We start from the raw sequence: 17,407 nt of genomic DNA on the forward strand, positions 1-17,407 counted from the left end.
TCCCTCCAGCAGGCCGGAGAGCCAGAGCTGGGTTCTGGGAAAGCACCCCTGAGCAGCCTGCCCCTGCCCCTGCCTAGTGTATCCCCATCTGCCCTGGGGAGGCAGGCGTGGGCTGCTCTGGGCAGGCGCCCAAACAGGTCACTGACCTCCGTCAGCCACCCAGGCTAGAGTTCCCGGATGCATCCTTCATCTTCCCCAATCTAAACACCCAAAGGCCCCGGGTGGTCCACCCCCCTCCCAGCCGACGTGTGTCTCAGCTGCATCCAGCTTGCTGGAGGAGAGAGGAACCGGCCATCCCATTAACACTTGAGTAGCTGCCATTTCCAGTCTTCCCTTCCATCCAACCAATGCTCACCCACCATTTATTGAGCACTAGTTGTTTGCAGGTGGCTGTGAATGACATGGCAGAAGGCCTGCCCTTCTCTTCCTCCAGGTTCTCACCTCCTGGCCAGGGTCCCCTCCCCTGGTCCCACCCCCTCTCACCTGGAGCAGGTGGGTGCTTTGGGGGAAGTGGGCTTAGGGCTGGGAACTGGGTACTGGCAGGAGATTCAGATTGGGGTTGGTGTCTGGGCACCGCTCTAAGCTTCTGTGATCCTGGGCCTGGGTCTTACTCTCTCTGGCTTCAGTCTCCTCATCTGTACTCTTCAGATTCCACGGTTCTATCTGAGTCTGAATCAGGCCTTGTCAGCACCCTCCCGCCCCCAGGAATAGTTAGAGGAGGAAAGGAGGCTAGCTCTGAATGCTTCAAGATCTTTCTTTAGACAGTCTCTGGATCTTATTCATTCATTCAAGCATTTATTGAGCACCTACTCAGTGCCAGGCCCTAGACTGGGAGACTGGAAATAAAGATGACAAAGATTCAAGCCGGCGACTCCTAAACACCCCACTCCCTGCCTCAAGCCCTGCTTGGGGTCAGAAGGCCCCTTGGGTTCTCGGGAAGGCCTGGCCGAGGATTTGGGGCGCCCTGAGACTCGCGTGTCAGCGCCGATGGCGCTCAGGGCCGCGATCTGTCTCCTCCCCTTCCTCCTCCTCCGCCCCCTCCCCTCTCCCTTCCCGAGCACTGCCGAGGCCGCCTCCCACCCGCGGGATCCCGGCGGCCGCCAGCCAGCTCCTGCGTCCGTCCGTCGGCCGAGCAGTCTGTCCACGCGCGGAAAGCTCGGCGCGGCGGCCGAGGGGCCTGGGAGGGAACGGGCGCGGAGGCAGAACCGCGGCTCCCTCCCACTCCGGGGGGAGCCCAGAAGGCGGCGGTGCTGGAGCGCGAGCCGGAGCCGGAGCCGGAGACGAAGAGAGGCGGTGAGAGCGCGGGTGCTTAGGGACCCCACCCCCGGCTCCAGCTGGGGGCCCGCGAGCGGCTCGGCGACGTCTGAGCTGGGGAAGGGGGGCTGTTATCCCCAGGGCGGGAGGCAGAGACGGTCCAGCTCCTGGATTCGCCCCCTCCGCGACGCGACCCCCGAGGGGCCCTGGGCCGCGCCTGCAGCTCCGTTCATCCCCTAGCTTCCCGACGCATCCCCGCGCACCCGGCATACCCCCCGGCAGGGTGAGGGCCCCAGGGGAAGGGAAGGCTCTGGGAGCGAAGGAGGGCACCCCCCAGGCGAAGAGTCTCTGAAAACCGCGCCCCCGGCCCCAGCCCTCCCTCCAGGCCTGCCCCAAGGGAAAGCGGGCGGGGCGACCCCGTACGCCCCCCTTGCTGTCCCCCTTCGGTCCCCCATTGTTCTCAGCCGAATGATCTCCTGGGAATGGGGGAGGGGGTGCTGAGCTCTCCTCTTAAAGGGCCCTCTCCCCTCTTGTCTCCTGGCAGGTCGCGAGCACGAGTGGGGTGGGGCGTGCCCACGGGCCCCCGCCCCCCTCGTCCCCCTCGTCCCCCAGCCCAGCTCCGGAGCCGCAGTCCAGGCGCACCCCCCGGGGGTCCGCGCCGCACCCCTTCCCCGTGTGTTCTGCAGCCACCCAGGCCTTCCAGGACACCGTGGAGAGGGAACAAGGGGGCAGGGACGCCCCCTTCAGCAGGAGCCGTCGGAGAAGGGGGCCCGGACTGGAGGGAGGCAAGAAGCCCCACTGAAGCCAGGCGCAGGGTCTGGGACGCGGTTGGGAGTGCAGAGGGCTGACTGAGAGCCGCAGGAGCAGCAGGCTGTGGCCCAGGCCTCCTGGGTGACAGGCCCTGTCTGGCGGGGAAGAGGGACCAGAGACAACACTGAAGAGGCTGGACCTAGAACGGGGGCGGCTGCCTCACTCCCTACCTGAGCCAGCCGAGGGGGCAAGGACTTTAGAGCTGTTTCCTCCGGCATAAGAGAGACACTTGCTTTCCAGGGCAGCACCCTTTATCCGAGAAGGCTCTGCAGGGAAGAGGTCTTTGCAGCCTGGATGGCCACCCCACATTCCTTTAACGGAGGCCTCTAGGCCTCAGAGAGAACCCAGAGTTAGAAAGGAGGCCAGACGGTCCTTGCTGTCCCCCTGGGGAGAGAGGAAGTTGCCGCCTGCTGCCAGGCCCAGGAGTAGCTGGGCCTGCAATAGTGGGGGACCTGGCCCCTGAGGCAGTGGCGGCCATGTCACGGCCAGGCCACGGTGGGCTGATGCCTGTGAATGGTCTGGGCTTCCCACCGCAGAACGTGGCCCGGGTGGTGGTGTGGGAGTGGCTGAATGAGCACAGTCGCTGGCGGCCCTACACGGCCACCGTGTGCCACCACATTGAGAACGTGCTGAAGGAGGACGCTCGCGGCTCCGTGGTCCTGGGGCAGGTGGACGCCCAGCTTGTGCCCTACATCATCGACCTGCAGTCCATGCACCAGTTTCGCCAGGACACAGGTGAGCAGACTCCCCACCCACCCCATGCCACCCGCCCTGCTGAACCACCACTACCTTGCAGCGTGGGCTGCAGAAAATCCCAGTAAATCTGATCCCAAATCCCTTCCCTATCTCCCTGCCTCACCTCCAGAAAAACAGGGCAGTCTAACCTTGTCCAGTTTAAGACTTGGATTCCAGTACAGCCTCTGAGCAAGTTGTAGGGCCTTGGGCAAGTTGCTTCCTCTCTCTGAGCCTCAGTTTCCTCATCTGCATAATGGGTAGATCAATATCTCTTACAGCTGAGTGAGGATTAAATAAAATGGTGCTCACTGAGCACAGAATCTAGAATAGCAGTAGCATGTGATTGTAGAATAAGGGCTTCACATGCACTTCCTCATTTGATTTTTTCCAAGAATCACAGGCAGTAAGTCTGTTTATTGTTGTATTATTATGAGTCCCATTTTATAGATGAAGAAACTGAGTCTCCCAGAAGCTGAATGATTTAAACTCAGAGCTGGCATTTAAACCCAGGTGGTTGAATTCCAGAGCCAAAACTCTTAACTGGTATCCTGTACTGGCTCCAAGTGTTGGTTTGGGGGGTGGAGTCCTGCTGGTGGTAATTAATTGGGGATGGGGGCGTTGGTGGTGTTGATGGTGGGGGGTGGCAATGATGGAGGAGACAGTGTTAGCAGTTGTGTTGGTGGTGACTCAGTGATAGTATTGATGGTGGTGGGGTCTTGGTGATAATGGAGGGATGGATGATGGTGACGTGGCAGTGTTGGTGATGTCAGTGCTAGCGTTAACCCTGGAATTCATTGGTGTTGGTGACATTGACAGTTGTGTTGGTGGTGGTGCTGGAAGTGGTGTGATGGGGTGGTGATGATGGAGAAAATGATGTTGGTGGCAGTCTTCGTGGCGATGTGGTGTGGCTGGTAGCCCTGTGTGTGGATGTTACTTCGTGGTATTGGTGATCCTGTTGTGGTTGTAATGATGGTGATGTTGATGGTTGTATTGGTGGTAATGTGATAGGTGATGATGGTGATAAAAACGATGAGGTCCCACTCTCAGGCCTACTCTCTTTTGTTCTGGAGATTTGTCATTGTTTGGGAGATCTCCCTGAGTCATTGCCCGGTGGCACCTGTGACAAGCTTCGTCGGCAGTGGGGAGTGGTGGGATCCTGCCGTGTAGAAGCAGCCTAGAAATCCTTGGCACATTTGACCCCCCAAGGACCAGCTGATGGGGTTTGGGGAAGTCCCTACGAATTCCTGGATGTCAGAACCACACATAATAACCCCAGGCTAGTAGGGTGCTCTCCTTCTCTCTAGAGCTGTGCCAACCAATACGGTAGCCACCAACCACATGTGGCTACTTAAATTTACATTAATTAAAACTAAGTAAAATGTAAAATCCAGTTCCTCAGTCTCACTAGCCACACTTCAAGTGCTTGTAGCCACATGAGTCTCGTGGTACCTTGTGGGCCAGTGTAGATCCAGAACATTGCGTTATTGCAGACACTTCTATTAGACCGTGCTAGTTAGAAAGAAGGCCAGCCTTTCTAACTAGCACAGTCCAATAGAAGTTTCTGCAATGATTGGACGTTCCAATAGTCTAGAACATTGCTTGGTACCCACAGGGTGCTTACCATGTCTAGAAACACAGGTGAATTCATAACAAATGGCTTATGGATGGTACAGATTAGTACATCTATGTTTCCGTAACTCCAGGCATTGACCACCATCACTGGTGGTGCCAATTGTTTGTGCATTCCATCATATGATTATTTATTGATCTCTGCTGTGTGTGCATTTCTGTGCTAAGCACTGGAGTACAGCAGGGAGCAAGACAGAGTCGTCAGTCGAGGTTTCCTGCTGGAGGACCTACGCTGAAGTTCCCGGTGTGGTCAGGAAGCAAGTAAACATACCACCGCAGAGACAATCAGTGGCAGATCTGAAAGCATGAACTAAACCCGGCCCAGAGGTACTCAGGGAAGGCTAGCCTGAGAAAGTGATGTTTGAACAGAGATCTGAAGAATGAGTGAGGGCACCAGTGTCCCTGGCAGAGGGCACAGCCAGTGCGAAGGCCCTGGGGTGGGAAGGAGCAGAGGACATTTAAGTCCGTTCTGTTTGAGATGCATCTCCCACCAAGGGGAAGATGGAGCAAGACGCAGCTGAGCAAGGGCCAGATGTACAGGCCTGGACAGCCATGCAAAGAACTTTGAATTTGATCCAGAGAGTAGAAGTCATCATTAGCTCCATGTGCGCATTCTTCCAGAGAGGCACCAAGGACTTGACGGAGGAATGGGAAGTGTTGCACCTTGCCCACCCCGTTCTCTTTTCTCCTAGGGGTAGAGGGCAGGGCTGTGAGGGCAGAAGTGGGTGGACATCACTGCTTGCTAGGAGGTCTGCTGTTCTGCAGGTTCAGAGCTAATGCTGGGTGCAGCGATCCTCCAGGACCTAGCTGGGTGGGGGATGGGCGCCGGGGTCCTTAGAAGCAGGGACAGACTCCCCACAAGGCTGCCACGTTGGCAACTTTACCTTTGATCCTCTTATCTTTGGGGGAACCCCCATTTCTATTCCTAGCATCCCCTTATGTTCCCGAGTACCCAGACTTGCACACTCCCCTTTCATCAGGCCTCATTCTCTCAATAGTACCCCTTTTATGGTTCAGCCTCACTGGATCCCCCAGAAGTTCAGCTCCGGTCACTTCCCCTCACCCCCTCCCCAGAGCTGTTCACTCCACACCTGCCCCCTGTTTGCCGGAAAAGGGAAAAAAAAACACTCATTCCTAAATGGACTCCTGGGAGCCTGCCAGGAACCCCTCCCACCCCAACCAGAGAGGGAGGAAGGCCTGGAAACCTATTGCGATTGGCAGGAGACCTCGGCTGCCTGGGAATCTGCTGGAGAGTGGGGCAAGAGGCTTCCTCACCAGACATGTGAGGGTTTCTCCCCCGCTTTACCCAGGAGCAAAACAATCTCAAGAAAGGACGTCTTGTCCTCATTGGTAACGGACTGGGAAAGAGCCTCAACCGGCAGGGAGCAAACCCGAGTGCCAGTGGTGTGACCTCAGGCCTCTCCAGATCTGTTTCCACATCCATGAAATGGGTGAGAGCATCACTTCTCCAGCAGCGTTCTCAGATTGACAGAGAGAATCTGACTGACTTTATCCCACAAACATCAACGAATTATCTACTGTGCACGTAGCACGGGTTCACCACTGTGTGTATGAGACACCAGCAAGAGATCGTACATCTTTTTTTTTTTTTCTTTTTTTGAGACAGTATCTCACTCTGTCGCCCAGGCTAGAGCACTTGGCTCACTGCAACCTCTGCCTACCGGGTTCAAGTGATTCTCGTGCCTCAGCCTCCCAAGTAGCTGGCATTACAGGCAGCTACCACATACCACACCCGGCTAATATTTGTATTTTTAGTAGAGACAGGGTTTCACCATGTTGGCCAAGCTGGTCTTGAACTCCTGGCCTCAAGTGATCCACCCACCTCGGCCTCCCGATGTGCTGGGATTACAGGTGTGAGCCACCGTGCCCGGCCGTGAATCTTGAAAATATTATATTTCATACACACACACACACACACACACACACACTCCAACACAATGCTGTAAAACCCACAACTCACGTGTATGTGCTGAAATCAACACAAGCTTCTGTCTAGATTTTCTAATTGTAAAATTCTCGATATGTTCATTGAAGCTGAACTTTAATTTGCGGGGAGACGGCCCTAGCTTTGCTAGTTTCCCAATACAGAAGCTGGCTGATTTTTTTCTGATCGCGTCAGATAATAAATCTTTTAAGCTTTGTGGGACCCACAGTCTCTGTTGTAACTATTCAACTCTATCAGAACAGAAGAGCAGCATAGACAATATGTAAGTGAACGAGTGTGGCTGTGTTCTAATCAAACTAGTTGTGGACACAGAAATTTGAATTTCATATCTTTTTCACAGGTCATAAAATTTTCCTTCCCCCCCACCAACCATTTAAAAATGTAAAAGCCATTCTTACTTTCTGAGCTGCACAATAGCAGATGGTGGGTGGATTTGACCTGCGTGCTGCAGGTCACTGACCCCCTGCCCTCACATGTTCTTAACCTGAGCATGGGGTAAGACTGTGCTGGTGCCACGGAACACCCAGCATGGCTTCTCCACGCCTCATGGTGTGTGCCAAGGTACACGTGCGTGTGCGTACACACACACAGCACCAGCCTGCTCGCACAATGCTGACACACACATGCCCTGTGTATATGCCTCTCGTGCAGTGCAGCCAGCGGAAGAAAGCCCAGGTGTCAGGCTGGGGCCACAGGGGAGAGGCCAGGCTCTGGCCCCACGGGGGCTGCTGTTTGTTCAGCCGGTGCCCCCTCACCTTTCCCCTGCTGGGCTGTTTTCACTGCTCCCTGCAGGGGGTGAGGTTCCCTTTGAAGCCCTCTAGGTCCAGAGCCCAGATTCTGGACTGGAAACTGGGGCCCCTACACGGGGAGGCCTGATGCTGTGACCCTGAGCTGGATGATGTTAGATCCATCACGGTGGTGTCCCAGGCAGAGGGCTGGAGGGAGAGTCAGAGCTGGGCGAGGGATGGGTGGCTTGCTTGCTTTGCAGTACTGAGCCAAGTGCCCGGTTTCCCTCAAAGCTTTCTTTCTTCATTTCCCTCTGTCTCCAACCGTCCCTCCCACAGACAAAGATTGCCACATATGGGAAGCCCAAGGCCAAGGAGTGCTCAGCTGGTGGCTGGGCCGGGCCCAGGAGCCGTCAGGGTCTTGGGGTGAGGGGTTGGCTGCCACCGGCAGTGGGGGAAAGGTTTGAGATTGGCTTTCTGCTCCCAGAGAAGAGGCCACAACTTCCCTGGGGGATCATTTACATCCCCTGCCACTGGGACAGCTGCCTCACCCAGACCCTAAATTTCCCACCCAGTGCACACAGCTGGACAGAGGTGCGACTCAGCCACTTCTGCAGCAGCTCCCAGCTCACTGCCTGGCCTCGTATGGCTGGAGCTGGGGAGGGGCACCTATCTGCCTGGTATCTCCCATGTCGCTCTCCATGTGCTCCTGGAGGGGTGCATGGCAGCCTCCTGCCCACTCTGCTGATGGGAAAGCTGAGGCCGAGGGAGGCCAGCTGGGGACCATCCATAGATGCCATATCCGAGGCTGCAAGCCTGGCCTTTTCTGGTGCCCCCAAGCTGGCCGACAGGTTGGAGTGGCAGGTGCTGGTTGTTTCCAGGATCTTCCAGCCTGCCTCCTTCCCCGGAAACCTTGAGCTTCACTCAGCCCTGGCCCCTGCCCTGAAAGTAAGCACTATCTGAGGACACTTAGGCTGGAGCCCCTTAGGCTGTTACCACCCAGATGGGAGGAGCTTTTCCCATCACCAGGGAAAGCACCTCCGGAATTTAGACACCAACTGGGAACAGTGAGGCCCAGAGAGGGTGAGTGACTTCCCCAAGGTCACACAGCCTACCAGTCCTAAGCGAGAGCCCAGGCCTCCCAGACAGGCCTTAGGGATAGAAAACAAGGTGACATTTAATGCGAGGGCTGAGAGAACCCCCTCCCCCTTCTCTCTTGAGAGCGCTCTTGGGGCTTGTTGTCGGAGTCTAGCCCAAGGCAGGGACAGCCTACACTACCCTGGAGGCCTCCAGGGCTAGCTCCTGGTTACAGGACCCTTTGGGACCCTCTCTCCAGCCTCCTCACTGGAGACTAAGGCTGGCTGTGATGCCAGGAGCAAGAAAGATTATGTGTAGGGGCAGGGAGCGGTCCATCTCTGGTAGCAGCAGGTCCAGCTAATCCACATGTGGGTGTCTCCCCAACCACCAGTCACACTGTCTGTATTTCCACCATTGCAGACCCATGGTCTCTGGCTGCTCAGCTAACTCCAGAAGCTGTTTTGAAACTATAAATTCATCGCTCGTATTTGGTAGTCATTGGTGGCTTCTCAGTACCAGGTCCTGCGATGGGTCTTGGGGACTCAGACAGAAGGACGTAATGCATTTCAGAGTCTAATCTATCCACTTCAGATCAACTTCAGAGCCTAGTGAAGGTGAAGGCAAATGCATATCATGGGAATAGCCTTTGAACCCTCTGACTCATCAGGACAACAGATACAGAACTAAAACCCAGCTTGACCCCTTGCTGGCTGTGTGACCATGGGCAAATTCCTTAACCTCTCTAAGTTTGTTTCCTCCTCTGTAAAATGGGGATAAGAATAGTCCCTAGCTGGGAGGGTTGTCATGAGGATTAAATGAGATATGTAGGTAAAAGCATGGAGGATACAACTTTGCACGTAGTAAGCACTCATGCTCAAGGAAGAAAAAGATTTAAATGCCTCACTAGGGAGATGCAGGGCGCCTTCAGCCATAGGATGTGCACAGTGTATGCCTGGAGCCTCTGAGAGGAGGACTTCCTGGAGGAGGAATCCTTTGAGAGTGTGTGGTTTAGGTAAATAGAATGATGGGAGGAACACTTTCAGGTGGAGGAAACAGCAGGGGTCCTTCAGCAGGGTCCTGGAGGAGGGTCTCAGGCCTGGGTGGCAGAGGGAGGCTGTGATGGGAGATAGGGGATGGGTAGAGGAGGCCTCTTGGGGCCCACTGGGGCCTGGCAGGCTGGGCTGCCAGCTGCTGCCCTTTAGCAGCCAGGCCCCAGGGGACTCACAGCCACACCGCAGGACCAGCCTCATTAATCATGGGCCCTTGGAGCTGGAGCAGGTGGGGCAGGGGCAGCCTCAGGCACTTCCTACAGTCTGTCTGGGTTCCCTTCACCCAGTCAGCAGGCGTCACCCCCTTTTACACATAGTAAAGCTGAAGCTCAGAGGGTGGGGAGCCACCTGCCCACACTGGGAAGAGGTGGATCTGAGATCAGATCCAGGTCTGCAGCTGGGTGGGCAGGGACCTTCCCAGGCTCGCCCAGGCCACCGAGTACCTTGGACAGCACCATCAGCGACCTGCCCACGCCTTCCGGGCTGGGGGTGGGGATGCCCGGGACAGACCCCCCTCGCAGCTCTCTCCTTCTCCCTCTCCTCCCCTGACCCCTTTTTCCTCCTTCTTCCCTCCCTCCTCCTCTCCCACTTCCTCCCATCCCCCGCCTCATCCTTCCAAAGGAGCTGTGGAGTCTGACCTGGAGAGGAAGGAGGAGATGGAAGCTGTGATGGGAAGTGTGGGGGCTAGAGTGGGGGAGGTGATGGGGAAGTGACAGGTAGTGGGGCTGTGGAGGGGATGGTGAAGAAGGTGGTAAGGAGTGAAGGGCGAGGGGATGGGAGGGGAGATTATGGAGAGCGTGATTAGAGAGTGACGAGGAGGGGCCAGGAGGGGGAGGCCATGGGGAGGTGAAGGGGATGAAGCAGGACTGCTTACAGTGGCTCCAAGTGCCCATTCAGGCAGTAGGCAATGGGTCTGGGGTCCCTAACTCTTTCCCAGTGTGATGTTCTTGGGGCATGGGGGTGCCTGGGGTGCTCCCGGGCCTCCGCCCGCCACCTTTGTCTCTCTCCCTGGGCCTCCGTCCTTCTACCTGGCTCTGGAATCACATCCAGTGGTAGCCAGTCCCCAGGACAGCTCCAGGCCCTTAGATAGTCACCCCCCATGAGCCCACCCAGCCTCTGGGTTGACATAGACACCCCCACCAGCCCCTAGCTGCCTCTGGCTGACATCAACTGAGGACACGGGGCCTGGAACCTGGAACCAGCTGCCTTGGGGAATGCTGCTGGTGAGGGCCGGGCTGTGGGTTCCCGTCCCAGTACCAGCTGCTTACTAAGAATCGTGGGGTGTGTAGGCCAGGTGTGGTGGCTCACGTCTATAATTCCAGCACTTTGGGAGGTCAAGGCAGGTGGATCACCTGAGGTCAGGAGTTTGAGACCAGCCTGGCCAACGTGGTAAAACCCCATCTCTACTAAAAATACAAAAATTAGATGGGCATGATGGTGGGCACCTGTAATGCCAGCTACAGGAGGCTGAAGCAGGAGAATCACTTGAACCCGGGGGGTGGAGGTAGCAGTGAGCCAGTGAGCTGAGATCGTGCCATTGCACTCCAGCCTGGGCGACAGAGTGAGACTCCGTCTCAGACAAACAAACAAAAAAAAGACTTTGACCTTAAGTAAACCACACTCTCCCCCTGAGCCTCTGAACCTCTGTTTCCTCACCTGTAATATGGACCTGATGGTAGTACCGAACTCGTGTGATTGTGGTCACTATTCGTTCATTCATCAGGAATTTCATGAGCACCTACTGTGTGCCAGGCACTGTCCGGGCACCAGGAATGTCACAATCAACAGGACAGACACAAATCCCTGCCCTCAAGGTGCTTCTGTTCTGGGGGTAAGGGGTGGGGTGATGATGGGTGTGATACAGGCGCCAAGGAAGTCCCAGCATATAGGATTGTCCCCCACCTTGGGGCCCAGGAGCTGCCGGGCTAGGAACTGAGTCTCCTCCAGGTCCCGCATGGTTGTGTCCTTGCTCGGCCACCCTGGCCAAGCGCCTCTCCCTCTCTGGGCTCCTTCCATCATCCCTCTGGAGCTGCTCCAGGCTGCTACTGCTGCCTGCACAGACAGCAGTGGCAGCCAGTGACGGGGTGCATGAGGGAGTCTGGCACTGGGCCCTGGAGCTGAGCACCCTGAGATGCAGAACAAAGGACGAGGCAATCAAAGGAGGCTGCCAGGACAGTCCTGCCAGCAGCTGCAGCACAGCCACCTCTTGTCCCGATGACCAACTGGGCCTTTGTCCCCTCCCCCTCCAACTGCAAGCAGAGCACGGCAAGAGGAAGCGCAGAGTTTACCTGGAATACCACCTTCCCAGAGCCCTCCGCTTGGCTGGGGTAAGCATCGCCCTCCCCAGCTTCCTCTGTTCTAGGGAACAAAGGTTCATTCGTTCCAAGGTGTTACTCACCTGGCCCTGTGGAAATGACAGTCAGGGAGCCTGGGTCCAAGACCTGTCTCTAATTTGCCAGGTGATCTTGCCCAAGTTTCTCTCTGCAGCTCAGCTTACCCATCTACACAAAGGCTGCAAATTCAGATGCTTACAGGGCCTGGGGAACTAATAGAAGTGTGTGCAGTGTCTGGGAAGGCAGAGGTTTTTTAACTGTCTTGCTCTCCAGTGCCTGGTACGCAGCAGGTGCTCAGTAAATACTTGAAGGCATGAATGGGGCCAGCATAACTCAGCTCCTGCTCACTGTTGCCAAGGAGGCCAATCGTGTGGCCCCACCCTTGGATATCTGGGGATTTCTGAAATCTGGACTGGTGTGAGTCTGCCCCAATTTTTAAATTTGAGGCCAACTGAAGTGGCTCATGCCTGGAATCCTGGCACTTTGGGAGGCTGAGGCAGAAGGATCACTTGAGCACAGGAGTTTAACACCAGCCTGAGCAATGTAGTGAGACCCCATCTCTACCAAATAAAAATGAAAAAAAATTAGCTGGACATGATGGCACACACCTGTGATCCCAGCTACTCAGGAGGCTGAGGCTGGAGGATTGCTTGAGACCAGGAGGTGCAGGCTGCAGTGAGCGATGATGGCATCACTGCAATCCACCCTGGGCAACAGAGTGAGATCCTGTCTCAAATAAATAAATAAATGAATAAATATTGGTCACTATTTTAAAAATGTAAATAGCATGTGAGCCAGAACAAAACCATATCTGCCCAGCTTGCAGTCTCCAGCCTAGTCATGAGCAGCATTCAGTTAGGTTCATTCAGATGTATTTGGTTATTCATTCATCCAACATTTTGCAAGTACCTACCTCCCCACACTCCTGACCACAGAGGGATGCCAAGGTGACTGTAAACCAGCCCAGCCTTGGAGAGGCTGCCAGGCTGGAAGGAACACAGACACCTCCGCACCTAGTGAGCTATGTGCTTTGATGGGAGCATTGCGGGTGCAAGGTGCTTTGGCGGCCCCAAGGAGCGAGTGGTTTGCCCTAAGGATGGCAGAGAAGATTCCAAGAAGACAGAGTGCTTGTGCTGAGCCAGAAGATTGAGAAAGAACTCAGCAGGGAGGCCAATAGGGTGGGGCGGGCAGGACACTCCAGACAGATGGAACAGCATATGCAAATACAGAGGCATAACCACACACATGGGGTGTTCAAAGAATAGCTGGGATTTTGGTGTGGCTAGAGAGTGAGGCTGTGCAGACAGCTTGTGATGGGCTTCAGAGGCTACACTAAGGAGCTTAGACTGATTCCTAAGGGCACTAGGGAGCTATTGATAGCTGTTGAGCAGAGGAGTGACACAGCCTTGAGGCTGTGAAAAATCCCTCTGGCTGCCATGTGAGAATGCACTGCACATTGCAAAGGGTGGACACTGGGACACGGGGAGAGGAGGCCCCTGCAACAGTGCAGGCTAGCACTCTGGTGACATGGGCCAAAGGGCCAAGAGTGGAAGTGGGGGAAGTTCAAATCCTGGCTAGATTCAGTCTTCACTTAGTAGCCTAGTAGCTATGTGACTTTGGACTTCAGGCAAATTGCTTCACCTCTCTGTGCCTCACTCAGTGTTTGTACAAGACAGTGATAGTAATAGTTATCATTATTATCATATGTTTATTATCATTATTATCACAACAACCTGCCCCAGTCATTTTGTGGCTGAAGAGTTGACCTACATGAAGCATTTAGAATAGCGCCTGGCACATAGCAGGCCCTCTGGGAGTGTTTATTATTATTATTATTATTATTGTATTATTATTACAATTATGCCGTTTCACAGATGAGAAAGGAGCAGTTTGGAGGGCTCAGGCGGTGGAGGACTGTCCAGCCCTCTGTCCCCTCCCCCTCCACTTCCTTCTTTGCTGGGGATGTGAATCCCCTGCTGGGTGTGTGGGAAACCAGGTGACCAGAAAGCCCATGGCATATGAGTGCCCGCCTCCGCCTACCAGCAGCTTCCAAGGTGGCAGCCTCTCCGAGTGCCACGCAGCCCCTCCGCCTTCCTTAGGCAGCGCTGCAGACCCCTTCTCCTCCCCTCATCTCCCCACCACCCTGGCCTGGCTTCCAGCAGACCCTGGAGAACCTGGGCTGGCTTCAACCACGAGGAAACCACTAATGGGCCACAGCTTAGCCTGATGAGTCCCAGAGGAGAGTTTGGAGGGAAACAGAACACTGCAGGGTTATCGATCTTGAGGCAGGAGCCAGCGAGGCAACCTGGATCCACAGGCTGCGGCTCGAATCCCAGCCCAGCCAGTGCCCCCAGCCAGACTTCCATGTCTTCTCAGGGAGCCTCAGTCTCCCCATCTGCTCGATGGGGCTAATATTAACACACACCCCTGGGGCTGCTGTGAGGACTGGGAGATGACATGCGTGAGCCCCTAGCACAGTTGCTGGCACTGCGGAGCATTCGGTAAGGTGCTGGGTGCCACTGTTGTCCTTGTTGTGGAAGAGAGATGAGCAGCCATGCAGATGCCAGCTAAAGGGCTATTCCAGAAGGTCAAGTAGCAATCTGGGGTTGGAACCTCAGCCATGTCACTTACTTACCGTGCAACCACTGTGCCTCAGTTTCCTTCCCCAGAACATATGCTCATGAGACTAAGTCAGAGGGAACAGCAAATGAAGCGAGGCGGTGGCCTTGTGTGGGCTTCGGCTGGACCGCTCACAGATGGCATCCGGTGCGCTCCTAACTGCTCCATGCCTCTGTTTTCTCGCCTCTAAAATGGGCCAACAACACCCCCGCCTCCTAGGGGTGCTAAACACACCCTTTAGCTTAAATGAGCTAAACACAGCCTGGGGCAGAAAAGCGTGCTCTTTCAGTGTGGATGGCTGTTAGTATTATGACTTCTGGGTTGGTGAAGGATTCAGTGAAGTCTCTCACTGGGGCCCAGCCACGGCCCAACCCCCGGTCACAGGCCTCAGCCTGTGGTGGGACTCCCCCAGCCCGACAGGATGTCCCATGACTGCCTCCCACGTGCCCCCTTCCCGTCAAGGTCTGGGTGCCCCCAAACTGAGATCATTTCCCTCCGGGAAGCCAACCCCAAAGGGAGGGGTTCCCTGCTGGGCCTTGAAGCTGGCCCAGCCCAGAGAGGAACCATTTAGAAGCTGAAGGACCGGCAGGAGGAAGGTTCAGGGGCTCAGAACCCTCCCCCTTCTCCAGAGTCAGCTGCTTCTTAAGGCTAAGACGTGGGGGCTGAGGCAGCCACATACCCACCTCTAGGCAGCTCTAGGCAGCTCTAGATCGGGACCATGCTCTAGGGCAAAAACCTCACATGGCTAAACAACGGAAGGTAAAGCTGAAGTAGTGAGCTCTCCATCGCTGAAAGTATCCTAGGCTGTGCTACCACTTGGTGAGGCTGAATCCCTTGGAACCAGTCCAACCTGGGCCTGCCTTTACTCCACGAGTGTGGCATTATTCCCAGCCCTCTGCTCTCACCCTCCCAAGAGTTCGCCTCTCTCTGGGCCTCAGTTTCCTCATCTGTAAAATGGAAATAGTCCTGGTCCCTCCCTGGAAGCAATGGTGTGAGGATGAAATGAGTGAGTACAAGGAGATTGCTGCGCGCAGCATGTGCCATACAGTAGGTGCTCAATAAATGCTAGCCTTCGTTTCCCTGATTCTCCGTGATGGTCTCAGCCTCTAGGTTTCCAGCTTCCCTTTCTTTTCATCTCTCAAGCTAGTTCTGTCTCTGACTCCAGCTCTCTTTGTATCTGCTTCAGTTTCCCATGTTGGCCTTGGCCTGTCTCTGACAGTCTCTTGGATCATGTGTGTCTCTCTCTGTCTCTCTCCATCCCGCTGTCACCCTGTCTCTGCCCCAGGCATGAAGCAGTCACTGGCTGCTGTGGCTATGGCCGCCCCCACACCCAGTCTCGGGGGCCCGGCTTGTGCAGTGCTCCAGCTGACACTGACCGAAGCCCCTTTCTCCAGTGCAGCTGGAAGAAGCCTGGAATTTTTCTGCCAAACATTTTTAAGCAACTACGGAGGGAAGGGGAAGACAACAAAGGCAGAGACACAAAAACAGGCCGAGGCAAGGAGCTTGTGTTTGTCATAGGCCCCTAACTGCCTGGGGGACCCAGGCCCTGTGGCCCGCACAGCAGGGTGCCCTGAAGCCCAGAGTGGGGTGTGTTCTGCTCCGGCCACCAGCCTGAGGCCCAGCCTCTCTCCCAGGCTGAAGAAACTCCAGCCCCTTCTTAGACCCATTGTTCTGGCTGAAAATCTAGGCCACGGCCACTGCGGAGGAGAAGGAACATTTCCACCACTGCTCCCTTGGAAATCTTGAGATCGAAGCCCAGGCAGGTCACCAGGGAACCAGCTGCCCACCCCCTCGGCCTGGTCCGCGGCCAGCCTGGGCCAGAGAGGCGGACGGATGGGCAGGCGGGCAGCGGCGGACACTGCAGGGTGCAGGGCCCAGCGGGGAGGACAGCAGCTGCCCTAATTACTCCCGCTCTCCAGGTTCCAATCTTGTTTCAAAAGGACTCCAGGGACACAGCCTTTAATAACTACCAGTAAACAGGCAGGAAAATCGATACCTGGTAAATAGAGCCCTGGAGAGAGGGAGGCCTGGGCTAGCTGGCCCTGACGAGCTCCCAGAGTCCTTTGCTGCAGAGCTGGCCAATGTTGACGTTGAGAATCCTCCTCCCGGCCTGAGGGTCCTCCCCAGGGACCCCTCGATGCTTGGCCTCCACCCTGGGGGCTGCTTGGTCTCCAATCGCCACTCCCTCTCCATCAAGCCCAAAGTTTCCTCTTTCCCACTCCTCCAAGTGCCAAGTAGGTTGCCCGTCTCGGTTGCAGATGCCTTCTTTGTACCAGCCTTTGTGCCTGGTGCTCGAAACATAGTTGTGTATTTGACCTAGTAGTCCTTGTCCTCCCAAAAATCATCTACCAATGAGAATGACTAAGAACAAAAACAAATAATGACAGTGTGAGGACAGACATGCAATAAAAGATTGCTGCGTTTGCCAACTATAGCAACAGAACAGAGAAGCCCGTGTTGGAGGAGATGAGCACATGGAGGGCTTTGTTGGGTAAATAGGAGTTCGCCAAGTGAACAAGGGCTGGGGGAGGATGAGTGTGGGTAACGTACGTAATATCCGCCATTGTAGCTATATTCATTGAGTGCTTACTAAATGCTAAGTGTTCTGCTAAGCATCTTTGCCTATGCATTATCTAATTTTGTTCCCCCAGTAATTCTTTGGGGTAGATATTAATACCCCCATTTTATAGATAAGGGCACTGAGGCTATGTGTGGTGCCAGCCAGTTTTTGCACAAGACCTGAGAGATTTTTTTTTTTTTTTTTTTCGAGACAGAGTCTCGCTTTGCTGCCCAGGCTGGAGTGCAATAGCGCAGTCTCGGCTCACTGCAACCTCTGCCTCCCAGGTTCAAGCGATTCTCATGCCTCAGCCTCCTGAGTAACTGGGATTACAGGCATGTACCACCACGCCTGGCTAATGTTTGTAGTTTTTTGTAGAGATGGGGAGTTTCACCATGTGGGCCAGACTGGTCTCGAATTCCTGACCTCAGATGACCCACCTGCCTCAGCTTCCCAAAGTGTTGGGATTACAGGAGTGAGCCACCGCACCTGGCTCGACCTGAGAGACTCCTGAGTTGTTTGAATCACTTCACTCTGCACCTCCTATCCTGGCCCCTCCCCTGCCGAGCTCAGGACTTGGCACACAGGGGAAGTTAAATAAGGCGGGTTCCCATTGCTTCCCTTCCTATCCTGCACATTTTTCAGGTCATACA

The 17,407-nt window shown here is 55.3% G+C and overlaps 1 protein-coding gene across 1 annotated transcript in view; it reads left to right on the plus strand.

Moving 5' to 3' along the window:
• Positions 1 to 1,078: 1,078 nt before the first annotated feature.
• DTX1 (deltex E3 ubiquitin ligase 1) overlaps positions 1,079 to 17,407 on the plus strand; it is a 41,513-nt gene continuing 25,184 nt past the window's right edge. The window contains exons 1-2 of the mRNA XM_045366014.2: positions 1,079 to 1,293; positions 1,799 to 2,799. Of these exons, the coding sequence (XP_045221949.1) occupies positions 2,541 to 2,799 (259 nt within the window). The 5' untranslated portion in view covers positions 1,079 to 1,293; positions 1,799 to 2,540. The remainder of the gene's footprint in view (positions 1,294 to 1,798; positions 2,800 to 17,407) is intronic.

The sequence above is a fragment of the Macaca fascicularis genome, chromosome 11 (assembly GCF_037993035.2).
Source record: "Macaca fascicularis isolate 582-1 chromosome 11, T2T-MFA8v1.1".
NCBI classification, from domain to species: Eukaryota; Metazoa; Chordata; class Mammalia; order Primates; family Cercopithecidae; genus Macaca; species Macaca fascicularis.